At 43.2% G+C, this 18,190-nt stretch overlaps 1 protein-coding gene across 1 annotated transcript in view; it reads left to right on the forward strand.

Annotated features, from left to right (window-relative positions):
- The window catches only part of LOC126237131 (mediator of RNA polymerase II transcription subunit 12), a 400,411-nt gene that overhangs the window by 33,113 nt on the left and 349,108 nt on the right, over positions 1-18,190 (forward strand). The window contains exon 7 of the mRNA XM_049946952.1: positions 15,784-16,037. Coding sequence (XP_049802909.1) covers positions 15,784-16,037 — 254 coding nt within the window. The remainder of the gene's footprint in view (positions 1-15,783; positions 16,038-18,190) is intronic.

The following is an 18,190-nucleotide window of genomic DNA, read 5'->3' on the forward strand; positions in this document are numbered from 1 at the left end:
TTCTTTTTTGGTCCATGAAACACTCGAGATCCTTCTCCAAACCTACATTTCAAAAGAGTCAAATTTCTTGCAATCTTTTTTTTCCATTACTCGCATCAGTACAAAACTATGAGAAAGATCAAAGTTTCAGCAATATTTAATTTAATTGTGGTAGTTTTCCCAAGTTGTACCCTCTTTCTTCTTTACTCAGTACAAAAGCTGTTATTTGTTTTCATAGATCCTAAAAATATGTATTTGTAGACTTCCTCAATGATATCTTCGTCTATCACCACATTAGTGCTCATTCCTGGTGTCAAAATTTTTGTTTTCTTCAGATTTAGCCTTAAGCTAACCTTTTCACTTACTTTTCATGTTGTTTACTAACATACTTTTAATGTCTTCTTCACTGCCTGCTGTAAGTGTTGTGTCATCTACACATCTTGAGTTGTTGATCAAATGTCCCCCAGTTTTAATTGGAATACATCTGACAGACAGTCTTGAAAGAACCTAGAACAGAACAGGACCGTAATATGTTGGGTAGTTTCCGAAAAGTAAAATTAAAATGTTTCATCAGAACATTAGGAGGCTAAAAAATAAGATATATCAGCTTCTTGTGTGCCTAAAAGATGTGGCAAATTCTGAGATGATAGATGTTTTGTGATTCTCTGAACACCGTGTAACTACAGGAATGGATAACTTAAATAGCAGGCATTATAGACTAGTACCATTTTCATGTAGAGTTAATGTGGAAAAAGGATGGGTTGCAACACACATAAAAATTGGAGACACAGTCAGAAATATTGAAACAAACAGTTTGTGTTCAAATCAGAATCTAGAGGCATATACCTGTGATATGTTACAGCAGAATATATCTCTGGTAATTGTAACAGTCTATAGATTCCCTCTAGGAAACTTTCAGATATTTATGAGAAATCTGTCACACAAGAAGAAACAGTTAGTAGTTTGTGGAGATTTCAGTGTAGATTTCTTAAAAGATACAGACAGGAAAAATGAACTGGAATCATTATTTGCATGTTTCAAACTAATTTCAGTAGTTAATTTTCCAACTGATTTGCAACAAGGCAGCAGGATAACACATTTGTAGACAGTTCTCAGGCTGCAACAATGTGTACCCAATTGTTATTGGCTATTTTATCATGATGCACAATTATTGAAATAAACAACATAACTCCTTACAGCACAGAAGCTAGTTTGTACAGAGCAATGAGAATAGGCTACAGTATTTTAAGAGTAAGTTAAAAGAGGTGGTAGGGGATGAGTTATATAGTGAAAGTGATGCCAATATCAAATTTAATTTATTCTATTATGAATTTGTGTCAGTATTTCAAAGTAGCTTTCCTAAGAAGTTACCCAGAAGATTCATTACAAAAACAAATAAGACTTGAACAACTAGGGGGATTAAAACCTTATGTAAGAGGAAGAGGGAAATTTGTATAAAGATGAAAATAAGTCATTATGAGATGTTACTTGCATACTACAAAAAATGCTGAAGTATTTTAAGGAAAGTCATAAATGTCCAGCAGTATGTATGTCCTGACAGAAATCAATAATGCAGATAATAAGATTAAAACTGTAAGGGATATTGTAAATTCACAAGTAGTGAGTACTTAAGTCTCTTTCAGAATTTAGCAGCAAAAATAGGATTAAATCGTTCAGTTTCCACATAACTGTAAGGAAATGGACGTTGCATCAACATCCTTCACTGAAATTAATAGAATTACAAAAACTCTACAAAGAAAAAGCTCATGTAGGATTTATTGAATTTCAGACAGATTTCTGAAAAGTTGCTCTTACATGATATGTAATGTCCTCAGTGACATGGGTAATACATCACTAGCACAGATAATTTTTCCAGGCAGATTAAAATATGCAATTGTTTAATCACCTTACAAGAAAGGTGACAACAAAGACATAAATCAGTATCCCCCAATTTCCTTGCTGACATCTTTTTCCAGAATATTCGAGACAGTAATGTACTCAAGAGTAGCCTCACATTTAAGTAGAAACAATTTACTTAGCACATCAGTTCGAATACCAGAAGGGTTGCTGAACTGAGAATGCAATTTCTACATTCACCCACCAAATATTGTAAGCCTTAAATAATAAAATTTTGCCAGTTGGTATTTTTTTGTGATCTTTCCAAGGCGTTAAATTGTGTAGATCATTTTACTCTTTTAGAAAAACTTAAGTTTTATCAAATAGTTGGTATTACACACATCTGGTTTGCATCATACTTAACAGACAGAATGCAGAACATTGTGCTGAATAATTCGAACAATGTTGAAAATGTAGAAAATTTTAGTGACTTGGGAGAAATCACAAAGTGAATACAATGGGTTCAAATGTAGGTCCAATCTTATTCTTTATGTATGTGAATGACCTTCCACTGAACATTCAATGAGCAGAACTGGTACTTTTTGCATATGATACTCCCATTAGAGAGAAAGCAACAGAAGCAATTTTAATGATGTTTCTTGAAGAATTAATTGTGAGAAAACGCACTGTTTTCAGTTCTGTATAATGAACAGAGTCTTACCAATAATTAATGTTGCACATGAACATGAGTCAGTAGATGGGGTAAAACACTCCACATTTTTGTAACAATATTTGAGAAGGAAAGTTGCTACTCATCATATAGCGGAGATGCTGAGTCACGATAGGCACAGCAATTATGTGAATCTTTTTGTTGTAGCTATAATTGTGTGAATCTTTTTGTTGTGCCCATCGTAATTCAGCATCTTCCCTATATGGTGTGTAGCAACTTTCCTTCTCTATTATTGTTACATTCCATCCTGGATTTTCGATTGTTTGAATTTTGACTCCAAATTTTTGGGTGTACGTATTGATGAAAACATGAACTGGATGAAGCATACTACTGAGTGTCTCAAACAGTTCAGGTTAACTAAATCTGCTCTTTCTATAACTGCTAATCTTGGAACCAAGGGAATCATCCAGCAGACATATTTTGTACATTTCCACTCAATAATGCAGTGGGGAATAATTTTCTTAACTCACTTGATTGCGCAAAAGCGAGCAGTGAGAATAAAATGTGGTGTTTACCAGCAGTAATGGTGTAGGTACTTCTTCAAAAAGTTAGGCATTTTAATTGTACCATCACATTACACATATTTACTAATGAAATTCATCATAAATAATTTATCACAATTTGTGGAGAATAATGATGTCCACTTCTACAACACTGGACAAAAAAAATGACTTTTATTACCCATTATCAAAACTGTCTGTGGTTCAGAAAGGAGTTCAATATGCAACAAGAAAAATTTTTTGATCATTTGCCTAATAACACAAAATGACAGGCAGCAAAGCAAGTTTTAAAACTAACCTGTCTTCTGGACAACTCAGTTTATTTGATGGATGAATTTCTATTTGAGAGACAGTAGCCTCTAAAAAAGGTACATATGTCCTTGACTCATTCCACATTGTTTCAATAAAAGATCCAATCAAATGATCTAGGGAACATGTACCTAACTAGCTAACTCATTCCACATTGTTTCAATAAAAGATCCAATCAAATGATCTAGGGAACGTGTACCTAACTAGCTAACTATCACCATTTATTAATTGTTGAAAATGAAGAAGTAGGCTAGATACACACATTTAACTTCTTGGGTCCCCCTTCTAGTCATGACTAGGTAAATCAGTTACTTGCCAGATAAAACCAAGAGCTTAACAAACCTTGTAAATCTTTGCAGTTGTGAAACCAACTTTTCAGTTGGGGACAGCTTTAATTTTACACTTGTGACAGCTGTCACTTCCTTCCCTGGATTGTCCTTATTATACCATGCTGTCATATCAATCCATGTCACATATGTGAATGAGATAGAGAGACTCTGTTTTTCTTTGGTGAAATACCAGTTGGCATAGGTGCTATAGTGGAAGAACCATGTTTTAGAAAATTGTCTTTTGCATCCTCCATTGCAGTGAGATAACTCTCAATTGGAATCTGAGCATCCATCTACAGTAACTATGGCTAACACCTTTCAGTCCAGCCATCAACCAAACAACAGAGTGCTGCAGGTTGCTGCATCCCAAGGCACCTGTTTCTCTACTGTAGCATATCAAAGCTTCAGAGCCATTGTGGTATCTGGTGACACCACATCTTCTGAATACAGTGGTGATATAGCCATCGCTAGCTCACCTCAGCATGCCACATGACATATCCACTGGACAGCTTTATAGTATGCGACTCGCCAATCAGTCGACATCAGGAGTTCACATCTATGGTTCTCTGGGCCAGGAACCGACTGCACAAATGGTCCCATAATAAAGGGTTCCATTCACTACATGGCAGTGCACACCAGTCAGAGCCTACAGCTTGACATACCGCATCTAGACTACTGAGTCTTTGCAAGTGCTTCAGCCATGGACTACGCTCACGTACAGATGTTTCCTGGCTATGTCAGTGCTATCCTGCTAGGATGTACAGTGTACCTAACTCAGTAGTGTAACAGTGCAGCTAGTACTTTCAAGATGTCAACCCTTATCAGATCAGGACAACCTTTTAGTTGAAGCTGTTTTCTGTTGTACTTGCTTAAGGCACTGTGTAACAAGGTTCAGTTATTCTTTTTGCTTCCTGGGCTCATCTGTGCATTGTAGCATGCACCTCTCACAGCATGATTCAGCATTGGCGACAAGGTAAAAGCTTATTTTCTGTAATACTCTCATCTCAACAGTGGCAAAGAGGGTACACATTTTAGTAATGACTGTTTGGTCCCGAGACTTCATTCCCTGTGTCGTCTTGCTTAACTGTGTAGCTCTCCTGTCTTGTATTTGTGTGCCCTCTGTGCAGTATTTTTTGTGGTTCTGCTCCACATTCAGATATAGACCAGTTATTGGCTGTTTCGTTTGGCTTACTTGCATTTGTGTGTTCCTTCCTTACATTCTGTGGCATTGTGTCTATTTTGTTTCATTGTCTGTTGCTTCTGAGTTACACATAGTAATTGCCTGTTCCGTGCTTTCCAGTTCTTTGATAACATAGTTTTGTATGAGAGTCTTTGCGCTGTGTGTATTACCTGTTATTCACTGTTTGCTCTTAGGGCGTAGTGCTTTGATCTTCATTTATGTATGCACAGTTTCCACTTTACACGTTCGGTGACTGAATACCATTTTTTTTATGCCTTGGTCCTTGCTAGTGATAGTGTACATTATTTCATTTGTTATTACAGTATTTTGCTGAGTTAGATGCTTGTACTGTTAAATGCTCCTGTTCTGCTCCCAATGCTTTACTGTAAGTGTTAGAAACTCTTTCAGGTGAACATGACTTTCATGCCATATATATGCTTTTCGCATTTTAGCCACCTGTGTGGGCATCGATTACTGTGTGTTCTGTGTGCTATTCATTTGTGTTGAGGTAACTGTCTGTGGTGAAACAATGTTAATAGAGACCAATTCATCACTGCTAGCTACAGACGGTTCAGCATTCGTTAATTTGAGATTGTGCATTTCTGTGGCCAGTTAGACTGTTCAGTGGTTTCCGGTTATGCTGTCATGGTTCTTGGACATTATGTGACTCAGTAGTTCTTCAAGAAGACCCGTGTCAGTCAAGTTGACTGATATCATATGCTTATTTGTCATGGCTGATCCAGCACAGGAACTGCCACGGACTCAGCTTGTGCAGTCATGAGGGCGGTCTATACAGCTGTTGCTCCACACACATTTCGTGCAGTGTGCAGTGACAGTGCCACTTCCAAGTGTGGGATATGTCATCACAGCTTCTGCTCGAAGTCTGGCAATTACAGCATACCTCCAAGCTTCTCTTCCAGCAGCTTGCCTGTCCCAACATTGCTTTGGCCCAGGTGTGTTCGACACAGACTCCGCCTCCTTGAATTTGTGGCCCACATTCCTCGCACAGCTGACATACTTCCTCCAGGCCTCTGCATTCCCCATTGATTGTCTTCTGTGTCCTCTGGCAGCTCAAGCAGTGTGCACTTCCTCTTTGGCTCCATCACTTGCACACGCCCCAGCACCTCCTCAGTCTCCACAGTTCCTCCTCCTCAGTCTTCATCACCTCTTCAGGTTCTAGTGCCACCAACACCCTGTCTGCCGGCCTCCTTGATGCCACCCCACCCCCTCCCCCTCATCTGTTATCTCCTCTCTTGTGCTTCCTATGCACTCTCCTCCTGTCCCCTTCGTGACCTCCTCCTCTTGGTCCAGTGGAAGCATCACTTGGTCCTCTGTCCCCTCCGCTCACTGCACCTTGTCCCCTCCACTGACCACACCTTGTCCCCTCCGCTGACTGCACCTTGTTCCCTCTGCTGACTACAACTTTTCTCGTGCTGTCATGTTACCCTTTATTTGGCTATCCGTTGTGCCTGGAGCAGCATCTCCTCCATAGGGAAGAGGGATGCAGGAGCTGTGGCTGATGGCTTTTGATCCACCCACCAACCAAATAGCAGACTGTCATGAGTTGCCACTCAACCAAGGTGCCTGCAACTCAGCCACAGCACATCATGTCTGCAGCAAGCATTGCGGTATCTGGTGGTGCCAAGTGCGCTGGATACAGTGCTAGCTCGCGCCTCACTTAGACACATGTTGCAGTTTCCTATTATTCTTCCTCTGTACAGCTATATAGGATGCCACTCAGCTCCTCGCCAGGCAGTTGGTGTTGGGAGCTTGCAGCTATGGTTCTCTGGGCCAGGAGCCGACCGTGCAAGTGGTTCCACAGTCAGAGTTCAATTCGTCACAGTGCAGTGCACACCAGTCGGAGCCTGCAATCTTGCATAGTGTCCAGACCACAGAATCTTTGCAAGTGCTTCAATCACAGATTATGCTCACATACAAAAGTTTTCCGACTATGTCAGTACTACCCTTTTAGGATGGACAGTGTACTCAGTGGTTGTGTTAGCATCACAGTGTGGCTTATACATTCAAGAAATTGTCATTGTGTTTGGTCTCAACCCTTATCAGACCAGGACACACTTTTAGTTGAAACTTCAAAAGCTTTTTTTTCTGTTGTATTGCTTGAGGTACTGTCTAATAAATTTCTATTGTTCTTTTGGCTACTTGGGCACATCTGTTCATTGTAGTGTGCACGTCCCACAGTGGGATTGATCACCATCTGTTCAGGGGATAATATTTTTGGGATTGTGTGTAAACAAATCTGCAATGTCAAAACATCATGCTGGTTATTGTGGGCAATCACATGTGATGAACCAACATGAAGTGTGATATCTTCAATTGTTTGTCACCTATCTGGCCCAATTAACTGACAAATATGTAGTCTGTACTGAGTTACATTATACGGTTACATGACCTGTATCCATTTGTGCTAATTAAACATACTCAAGCAGTGTGGGCACAAGCCAGAACCCAATGCGGAAATAAGAATGCTTACCAACACCTACAAGTTCAGCATTTATGCCATGCCAACATTTTCACAATTACAACCCAGTTTCTAGGGCAATAACCAGCAATTCAGGGTAGTTCAACAGCACTTGGTGTGCCATGCACATGACCTCAACTGCAATAAGACCTACATTGTCTTGTATAAAAGCAGGTAGTCCTGCCAGGGTGGATATGTTGATACAGCCTGCCATCCTGTCAGCATCTGCTATGTACACTGCTGGTGTGAGGCCGCCAATGTTCTTCCTGTTGGTGCACGTTATTGTCGGATGGGGCAAGGGTCAAACCATTGCCCTCCTAGTCACAGAGGTGCTGGGCACCTGGCAGCGCCTGTTACTACAGCGGGGTAGGATGCAGCTGCCCTGTCAGCAGTGTAACAATGTAAGGCTGCCGTATCTGATGCAGCACTACCAAGGTACGGTGACCGTACAAGTCCATGGCACTATTGGGGCAGCAGCGGCCATTGTCCTCTTGACACTGCTGATCGCCACTGTAGGACGCAAGATTGATTCTTGACCATGCCTATGGAACATGGACACTATGGGTCGGCATTGGGTCCCATCACCAGACAAAGGCCTGTAAATGCTTTAACTTGTTGGTGTACTAAATAGTTTACAGGCATGCCATCTGCCTTGTTGCAGGCACCTTCTCCTTATGCCAGTGTCCTGTAGCCTTTGCCAACCCATTGAACCCACAATGCCCAGCTGAGAGAGCTATCGTCGTCTTGACCACTAGAAGAATGGCACTTCCACCCCTGTGTACTGGTCTTGCACCGCTGATCCTGCTACATTTTGGCACCCAACGGGACATGTGATCAGCCATCTTGCTGCATCACTAGAATACTTAACACTGTCATCATATGTATGTTCCACAGGAGCATGACAGCACAATTGTACCACTAATTAAGGAAATAATTAATGATATGAATATAATAGAGGGAAACATTCCACGTGGGAAAAATATATCTAAAAACAAAGATGATGTGACTTACCAAACGAAATTGCTGGCAGGTCGACAGACACACAAACAAACACAAACATACACACAAACAAACACAAACATACACACAAACAAACACAAACATACACACAAAATTCAAGCTTTCGCAACCAACGGTTGCGTCATCAGGAAAGAGGGAAGGAGAGGGAAAGATGAAAGGATGTGGGTTTTAAGGGAGAGGGTAAGGAGTCATTCCAATCCCGGGAGCGGAAAGACTTACCTTAGGGGGAAAAAAGGACAGGTAAACACTCTCTCGCGCGCGCACACACACACACACACACACACACACACACACACACACACACACACACACACACACACATCCATCCGCACATACACAGACACAAGCAGGCATTTTGTGTGTGTGTGAGTGTATACCTGTCCTTTTTTCCCCCTAAAGTAAGTCTTTCCGCTCCCGGGATTGGAATGACTCCTTACCCTTTCCCTTAAAACCCACATCCTTTCGTCTTTCCCTCTCATTCCCTCTTTCCTGATGAAGCAACCGTGGGTTGCAGAAGCTTGAATTTTGTGTGTATGTTTGTGTTTGTTTGTGTGTCTATCGACCTGCCAGCGCTTTCATTTGATAAGTCACATCATCTTTGTTTTTAGATATAATTAAGGAAATAGATTGAGATACCTTATACTGTTCGTGAAGACTGATGTTCCAGCCATAATAAATATAAATATTACACTTGTAATTTAATATAATAGAGGGAAACATTCCACATGGGAAAAATATATCTAAAAACAAAGATGATGTGACTTACCGAACGAAAGTGCTAGCAGGTCGATAGACACACAAACAAACACAAACACAAACACACACACAAAATTCAAGCTTTCGCAACAAACTGTTGCCTCATCAGGAAAGAGGGAAGGAGAGGGAAAGACGAAAGGATGTGGGTTTTAGGGGAGAGGGTAAGGAGTCATTCCAATCCCGGGAGCGGAAAGACTTACCTTAGGGGGAAAAAAGGACGGGTATACACTCGCGCACACACACACACACACACACTCACATATCCATCCACACATATACAGACACAAGCAGACATCTCACAAGCAGACATATTTAAAGACAAAGAGTTTGGGCAGAGGTGTCAGTCGAGGCAGAAGTGAAGCGACAAAGATGATGTTGAATGACAGGTGAGGCATGAGTGGCGGCAACTTGAAATTAGCCTGGTGGGTAACGGGAAGAGAGGATATATTGAAGAGCAAGTTCCCACCTCCGGAGTTCGGATAGGTTGGTGTTGGTGGGAAGTATCCAGATAACCCGGACGGTGTAACACTGTGCCAAGATGTGCTGGCCGTGCATCAAGGCATGTTTAGCCACAGGGTGATCCTCATTACCAACAAACACTGTCTGCCTGTGTCCATTCATGCGAATGGACAGTTTGTTGCTGGTCATTCCCACATAGAATGCATCACAGTGTAGGCAGGTCAGTTGGTAAATCACGTGGGTGCCTTCACATGTGGCTCTGCCTTTGATCGTGTACACCTTCCGGGTTACAGGACTGGAGTAGGTGGTGGTGGGAGGGTGCATGGGACAGGTTTTACACCGGGGGCGGTTACAAGGATAGGAGCCAGAGGGTAGGGAAGGTGGTTTGGGGATTTCATAGGGATGAACTAAGAGGTTACGAAGGTTAGGTGGACGGCGGAAAGACACTCTTGGTGGAGTGGGGAGGATTTCATGAAGGATGGATCTCATTTCAGGGCAGGATTTGAGGAAGTCATATCCCTGCTGGAGAGCCACATTCAGAGTCTGGTCCAGTCCCGGAAAGTATCCTGTCACAAGTGGGGCACTTTTGTGGTTCTTCTGTGGGGGATTCTGGGTTCGAGGGGATGAGGAGGTGGCTCTGGTTATTTGCTTCTGTACCAGGTCGGGAGGGTAGTTGCGAGATGCGAAAGCTGTTGTCAGGTTGTGGGTGTAATGGTTCAGGGATTCCGGACTGGAGCAGATTCGTTTGCCACGAAGACCTAGGCTGTAGGGAAGGGACCGTTTGATGTGGAATGGGTGGCAGCTGTCATAATGGAGGTACTGTTGCTTGTTGGTGGGTTTGATGTGGACGGACGTGTGAAGCTGGCCATTGGACAGGTGGAGGTCAACGTCAAGGAAAGTGGCATGGGATTTGGAGTAGGACCAGGTGAATCTGATGGAACCAAAGGAGTTGAGGTTGGAGAGGAAATTCTGGAGTTCTTCTTCACTGTGAGTCCAGATCATGAAGATGTCATCAATAAATCTGTACCAAACTTTGGGTTGGCAGGCCTGGGTGACCAAGAAGGCTTCCTCTAAGCGACCCATGAATAGGTTGGCGTACGAGGGGGCCATCCTGGTACCCATGGCTGTTCCCTTTAATTGTTGGTATGTCTGGCCTTCAAAAGTGAAGAAGTTGTGGGTCAGGATGAAGCTGGCTAAGGTGATGAGGAAAGAGGTTTTAGGTAGGGTGGCAGGTGATCGGCGTGAAAGGAAATGCTCCATCGCAGCGAGGCCCTGGACGTGCGGAATATTTGTGTATAAGGAAGTGGCATCAATGGTTACAAGGATGGTTTCCGGGGGTAACAGATTGGGTAAGGATTCCAGGCGTTCGAGAAAGTGGTTGGTGTCTTTGATGAAGGATGGGAGACTGCATGTAATGGGTTGAAGGTGTCGATCTACGTAGGCAGAGATACGTTCTGTGGGGGCTTGGTAACCAGCTACAATGGGGCGGCCGGGATGATTGGGTTTGTGGATTTTAGGAAGAAGGTAGAAGGTAGAAGGTAGGGGTGCGGGGTGTCGGTGGGGTCAGGAGGTTGATGGAGTCAGGTGAAAGGTTTTGCAGGGGGCCTAAAGTTCTGAGGATTCCTTGAAGCTCCGCCTGGACATCGGGAATGGGGTTACCTTGGCAAACTTTGTATGTGGTGTTGTCTGAAAGCTGACGCAGTCCCTCAGCCACATACTCCCGACGATCAAGTACCACGGTCGTGGAACCCTTGTCCGCCGGAAGAATGACGATGGATCGGTCAGCCTTCAGATCACGGATAGCCTGGGCTTCAGCAGTGGTGATGTTGGGAGTAGGATTAAGGTTTTAGTTGTGGATGGATATGTGTGTGTGTGTGCGCGAGTGTATACCCGTCCTTTTTTCCCCCTAAGGTAAGTCTTTCCGCTCCCGGGATTGGAATGACTCCTTACCCTCTCCCCTAAAACCCACATCCTTTCGTCTTTCCCTCTCCTTCCCTCTTTCCTGATGAGGCAACAGTTTGTTGCGAAAGCTTGAATTTTGTGTGTGTGTTTGTGTTTGTTTGTGTGTCTATCGACCTGCCAGCACTTTCGTTCAGTAAGTCACATCATCTTTGTTTTTAGATATATTTTTCCCTGTATTATATTGATATCAGTAATTTGAACCCAACAATCACGTTGGTTATTGTCACTGTTGCATTTCGAAATCTTTTCTGTCGTCTTATTTTCTCTTTCTGTTTTTGCCAGTAGTTTCACTTTGTATTCACTTTCTCCTTTTTACCGTAATCTGCTATACAATTTTATCCCACCTATATAGACTCAATAATACGTAACCCACTTCCAAACCATAACAAAAAAAAAAAAAATTTTTTTTTTGTCGCTTTCAACACTACCGCCGCTATAAAATCCACCATTTCTAGTTCACAAACAGTTCCTTTCACCTTTTAAACAACCATTTCGGCTAGTTCTAATATCTGTCGCTTTATTTCGATTTCCGTTTTTTGCACATCACTGATAATTTTTATCCGCTTCCCACAGGTTTTAACGTCATTATTTCTTCGTCTGACAATTGTTAGCCTCATTTTCATAATCTGCCACCACAAAACCACTCCTTTTAATACATTTACACGTTTTTTCGAAATTTTCCCGAATTTCTCCGTCCTTCACCGTGTTTTGGCGGCAACACAACCACCTAACCTTTGTGCACATCGTTGTCTACCAACCCAAGTCCAACATAGCCCAGCTGTAACCAACACCTTCTCGCCTTTTTTCACACCAGATCTCCAGTTACTTTCAAGTTCACCTTTATCTCTCTCCATATATTTTTATTTTCATTTTCATTTCAGCCTCAGTTTACACTTTCCACCTTCTAATACCATGTCACCCTCACAACACCCCCACAACGACCCCATTAAGTTTTATTTACATTCCCTCTGCAAACATGCCTTCGCCCTAGCCAGATTACGCTCCCATATTCTATTTTCTCAGGCTTGTCTGACATTTGGCATTACCCCCAAAGGCCTCACACTTAAAGTTCCCATCTCTGGCTGCAACCCCTCTTTCCATCAGTCCCTATACCAGTTCCAAAACGAACAATCCATTGCCCTCACCCACCTAATCCTTCACCTACACATCAACTCAGCCAATGAACATACCCGTCAACTCCTATCCTTAATAAAAGTCCTTAATCTTTCCTCTCCCACATCCACACTGGCTGTTCAGAGCATCCTCCTGCAGGCCAACCGTAAATTAGAACAGCATGCCACCCTCCACCTCAAAAAACTATCCAATCTCCTGGTTTCCCACCTCCGGAAAGGCAACTCACTCACCCTTCACAACCTTTCCAGCAAACCTCAACCTCCTCTCATTGCACACAAACCCAGTCTCTCCCATCTACTCAGTCTCCCACTTCCAGCTCCACTCCCTCCAAAACCTCAAAATTCCAATCAACACAATCTGGAACCACAACACCCTAATTCAGTAGTTAACCTTTCCTCCAAACCTCTCTCCCAATCCGAAACCTCTGTCCTATCCAAAGGCCTCACCTTCAGCCCCACTCCCAGATTCAACCAAACAGCCCTCGTCAAAGATTTACTGTCCTACACTCGTACTCTCTGCTGGAAATATCACTTTGCCACGAAGAAAAATGATCCTAATCCTACTCCTAATGATCCAACTCCCCAAGACACCATCCAAATTGAACCCTGCCTGGAACAGTTCCGTCCTCCGTCGCAGCGGGACCCTCCTCCTCTTCCTCAAAATCACCCTCTCCAAACCTTCCACTGACTTCCAGCCTTGCATCTCAATCCTTCTTAAAAAACCTTAATCCTACTCCCAACATCACCACTGCTGAAGCCCAGGCTATCCGTGATCTGAAGGCTGACCGATCCATCATCATTCTTCCGGCGGACAATGGTTCCACGACCGTGGTACTTGATCGTCGGGAGTATGTGGCTGAGGGACTGCGTCAGCTTTCAGACAACACCACATACAAAGTTTGCCAAGGTAAACCCATTCCCGATGTCCAGGCGGAGCTTCAAGGAATCCTCAGAACCTTAGGCCCCCTGCAAAACCTTTCACCTGACTCCATCAACCTCCTGACCCCACCGACACCCCGCACCCCTACCTTCTACCTTCTACCTTCTTCCTAAAATCCACAAACCCAATCATCCCGGCCGCCCCATTGTAGCTGATTACCAAGCCCCCACAGAACGTATCTCTGCCTACGTAGATCGACACCTTCAACCCATTACATGCAGTCTTCCATCCTTCATCAAAGACACCAACCACTTTCTCGAACGCCTGGAATCCTTACCCAATCTGTTACCCCCGGAAACCATCCTTGTAACCATTGATGCCACTTCCTTATACACAAATATTCCGCACGTCCAGGGCCTCGCTGCGATGGAGCATTTCCTTTCACGCCGATCACCTGCCACCCTACCTAAAACCTCTTTCCTCATCACCTTAGCCAGCTTCATCCTGACCCACAACTTCTTCACTTTTGAAGGCCAGACATACCAACAATTAAAGGGAACAGCCATGGGTACCAGGATGGCCCCCTCGTACGCCAACCTATTCATGGGTCGCTTAGAGGAAGCCTTCTTGGTCACCCAGGCCTGCCAACCCAAAGTTTGGTACAGATTTATTGATGACATCTTCATGATCTGGACTCACAGTGAAGAAGAACTCCAGAATTTCCTCTCCAACCTCAACTCCTTTGGTTCCATCAGATTCACCTGGTCCTACTCCAAATCCCATGCCACTTTCCTTGACGTTGACCTCCACCTGTCCAATGGCCAGCTTCACACGTCCGTCCACATCAAACCCACCAACAAGCAACAGTACCTCCATTATGACAGCTGCCACCCATTCCACATCAAACGGTCCCTTCCCTACAGCCTAGGTCTTCGTGGCAAACGAATCTGCTCCAGTCCGGAATCCCTGAACCATTACACCCACAACCTGACAACAGCTTTCGCATCTCGCAACTACCCTCCCGACCTGGTACAGAAGCAAATAACCAGAGCCACCTCCTCATCCCCTCGAACCCAGAATCCCCCACAGAAGAACCACAAAAGTGCCCCACTTGTGACAGGATACTTTCTGGGACTGGACCAGACTCTGAATGTGGCTCTCCAGCAGGGATATGACTTCCTCAAATCCTGCCCTGAAATGAGATCCATCCTTCATGAAATCCTCCCCACTCCACCAAGAGTGTCTTTCCGCCGTCCACCTAACCTTCGTAACCTCTTAGTTCATCCCTATGAAATCCCCAAACCACCTTCCCTACCCTCTGGCTCCTATCCTTGTAACCGCCCCCGGTGTAAAACCTGTCCCATGCACCCTCCCACCACCATCTACTCCAGTCCTGTAACCCGGAAGGTGTACACGATCAAAGGCAGAGCCACATGTGAAAGCACCCACGTGATTTACCAACTGACCTGCCTACACTGTGATGCATTCTATGTGGGAATGACCATCAACAAACTGTCCATTCGCATGAATGGACACAGGCAGACAGTGTTTGTTGGTAATGACGATCACCCTGTGGCTAAACATGCCTTGATGCACGGCCAGCACATCTTGGCACAGTGTTACACCGTCCGGGTTATCTGGATACTTCCCACCAACACCAACCTATCCGAACTCCGGAGATGGGAACTTGCTCTTCAATATATCCTCTCTTCCCATTACCCACCAGGCTAATTTCAAGTTGCCGTCACTCATGCCTCACCTGTCATTCAACATCATCTTTGTCGCTTCACTTCTGCCTCGACTGACATCTCTGCCCAAACTCTTTGTCTTTAAATATGTCTGCTTGTGTCTGTATATGTGTGGATGGATGTGTGTGTGTGTGTGTGTGTGTGTGTGTGCGCGCGAGTGTATACCCGTCCTTTTTTCCCCCTAAGGTAAGTCTTTCCGCTCCCGGGATTGGAATGACTCCTTACCCTCTCCCCTAAAACCCACATCCTTTCGTCTTCCCTCTCCTTCCCTCTTTCCTGATGAGGCAACAGTTTGTTTGTGTGTGTGTTTGTGTTTGTTTGTGTGTCTATCGACCTGCCAGCACTTTCGTTCGGTAAGTCACATCATCTTTGTTTTTAGATATAAACTTGTAATTTATTTTGATGATGTTGAATTTTAAAATCTATGCCTTTTCTGATAGCAAAAGCTTACAATTAAAAAAATGTTGTTGTTATGCAAAGCAGGAGGGCCTTCTCGAACGACAAGAGTTTCTGCAATGGGTGCTGGAACTTCTGGACCGCATGCGTTCTTCGAGCAGCACAGATGATGGAGTTCTACGATTATTGCTTCCACTCGCTCTTCAGTACCTTGATGAGTATGTTCAGTCAGAACTCCTAGCCCGTCGATTAGCATACCTGTGCGCACGCAAATTAGCACAGATGTCACAGACACTGCCTGATCCTGCATCACCTGCTCTTGCATCTCCACAGAGTCCCAGGTAAGGATCAAGTTATCATTCCATTGGTAATTGTCAAATAAGTGTATTCTTTCAGCGTGAGGAAAAACTTAAATACTACACAGATCCACTGCCTAATTTACTTTGAAATATAAATTTTTGCAGTGTTTCTCCTGGCATTTGGAAATTTTCTGGAAGGGCTGTTTTGGCTTTTTCCTATGTTTTCTTGATTTTCATGTTATGGGTACGCAAAAATTTCAGGGGACCTTTGAGGTTATTTAACAAAACCTGTATCAGGTGGAGTAAATGAACCTGGGATATTCTTAAATGGAGGCCGTCATCTGCATGTGTATTCTGAAAGGAATGGGGTAATTACCTAAAGTCAATGGAGGTGGACAAATTTAGTGTATTGTAAACACTGTCCTATTGTTACATGTATAGGTAATAATTTTGTTTGAAGGTGGCAGCTCATGGTGTCGTGGTTCGGTTTGCTGACTCTCGATCACGGAGCCCCAGTTTCAGTTCCTGGCCAGATCAGGGATTTTCTCTGCTTGGGACTAGATGTTTGTGTTGTCCCCATCCCCATTTCATTATTATCAACATGGAAGTCACCAAAGTGGCATCAAATGAAAAGACTTGCACCAGGCAGCTCAACTTCCCACCCCCACCCCAACCCCAGATGGGGACTCCTGTTCAAAAATGCCACTTCACTTTTTTTCCTTCTTCTCTGAAGAATACTATGATAACCAAGTAAATATTAAGCTAGCAATAAAACATAAACAGCAGCTAATTAGTGTAACTGAAGAAGCAGCAGCTCTCTCTCTCTCTCTCTCTCTCTCTCTCTCTCTCTCTCTCTCTTTCTCCTCCCACTTCCTCCTCCCCCCCCTCCCCCCCGGTACCCCACCCTTGCCTCCGCCCAAGTGATGACTTACCTTCTAGTATGTTAATATGTGTGGTTATTTAGGTAATTTTGCTGGCATATGTATAAATAGCATTGAAGTCTTATAGTGAGAGAGTGTTTTTAATACAGTGACCAGTACATTTACATGCCTCTTTTCTGACCCCAAACTATGACTTTAAAACTGTGACAAGTTTCATCAAAATTCTCAGTGTCAGTGAGTGAGTATTTTACTACAGACATCTTCTTGTGCTCCATCAGAAAGTAAAACACATGTACCTCCTGCCCAACCTCGTAAAAAAAGTCTTGCATGTGTATGTTTGGACTCCTTCCTTGAGGGCCACCAGTGCCAGTCAAACACATTTTGTAAGTACAGTGAAACCCAGCTTTTACACTTCTCAAGGAGCTTCAAAAAAATTGTGTAAAATATGGGAAATAACGTTTTCAGGATACCCTCTTGCATTTTCGCACCTTGTGTATGATATATGTACATAACAGGCATCAAAAGACTTGTCAGGGACTTCTTTATTATCTAATAAAGGTTTGTTATCTAATAAAAACCACTGATGTAACTGGAACTGATAACTGCGTGGGAAGTAGGAATGTGTGACTCAATTTCATAAATCATAATTGATGTTTTTGAAATCCTGTAGCTGTCATTCATTATTTAAATAATGAAATACTGCACTAGTTACATATTTTTTCATGCTTAACATGACTGGTTTTGAGAATTTTTTCTTGTTGTCAAGTGCAAATATGTACATAAGTATTTTGTGTGGCGTTTGAATATGTGTTATTCTGTATCTCTTGCACTGTAGTCATCTTTTTGAGGTTATCAGGTACTATGCCTCCTCAGTTATGTAGAAAAAGACACACATGCAAACTATCATTTACGTTGTTTGTTTGTGTAACATCGCAAAAAATACTTACCTAAATACTGAATAAATCCTCGAAACACATTTTGCTCAGCATGAAAAAAATACATAACCAGCACTGTGTTTAAACTGAAAATATTTGAGCAATGCAAAGTGAATGACGGTGTCAACTAGCACTCCAAGTGGCCAAACACCGAAACACACTAAATGTGGTTTGAGAAAGGTGTCATAATGATCACAACAATCACAAAACTGTGTTTGCACAGTAGAGACAGTTTGGAAATGGTTGTGATCGGTCATGATATCTCCATTCGAACGAACCTAGTTACTCCCATCAGCCACCACACCAAGTAGAGCTTAGCAGCGGCAGGAGATACGGCACAAATTGTTCCAACTTTTACATGTTTACCATTTCTGATCCG

This window comes from Schistocerca nitens, chromosome 2 (assembly GCF_023898315.1).
Source record: "Schistocerca nitens isolate TAMUIC-IGC-003100 chromosome 2, iqSchNite1.1, whole genome shotgun sequence".
NCBI classification, from domain to species: Eukaryota; Metazoa; Arthropoda; class Insecta; order Orthoptera; family Acrididae; genus Schistocerca; species Schistocerca nitens.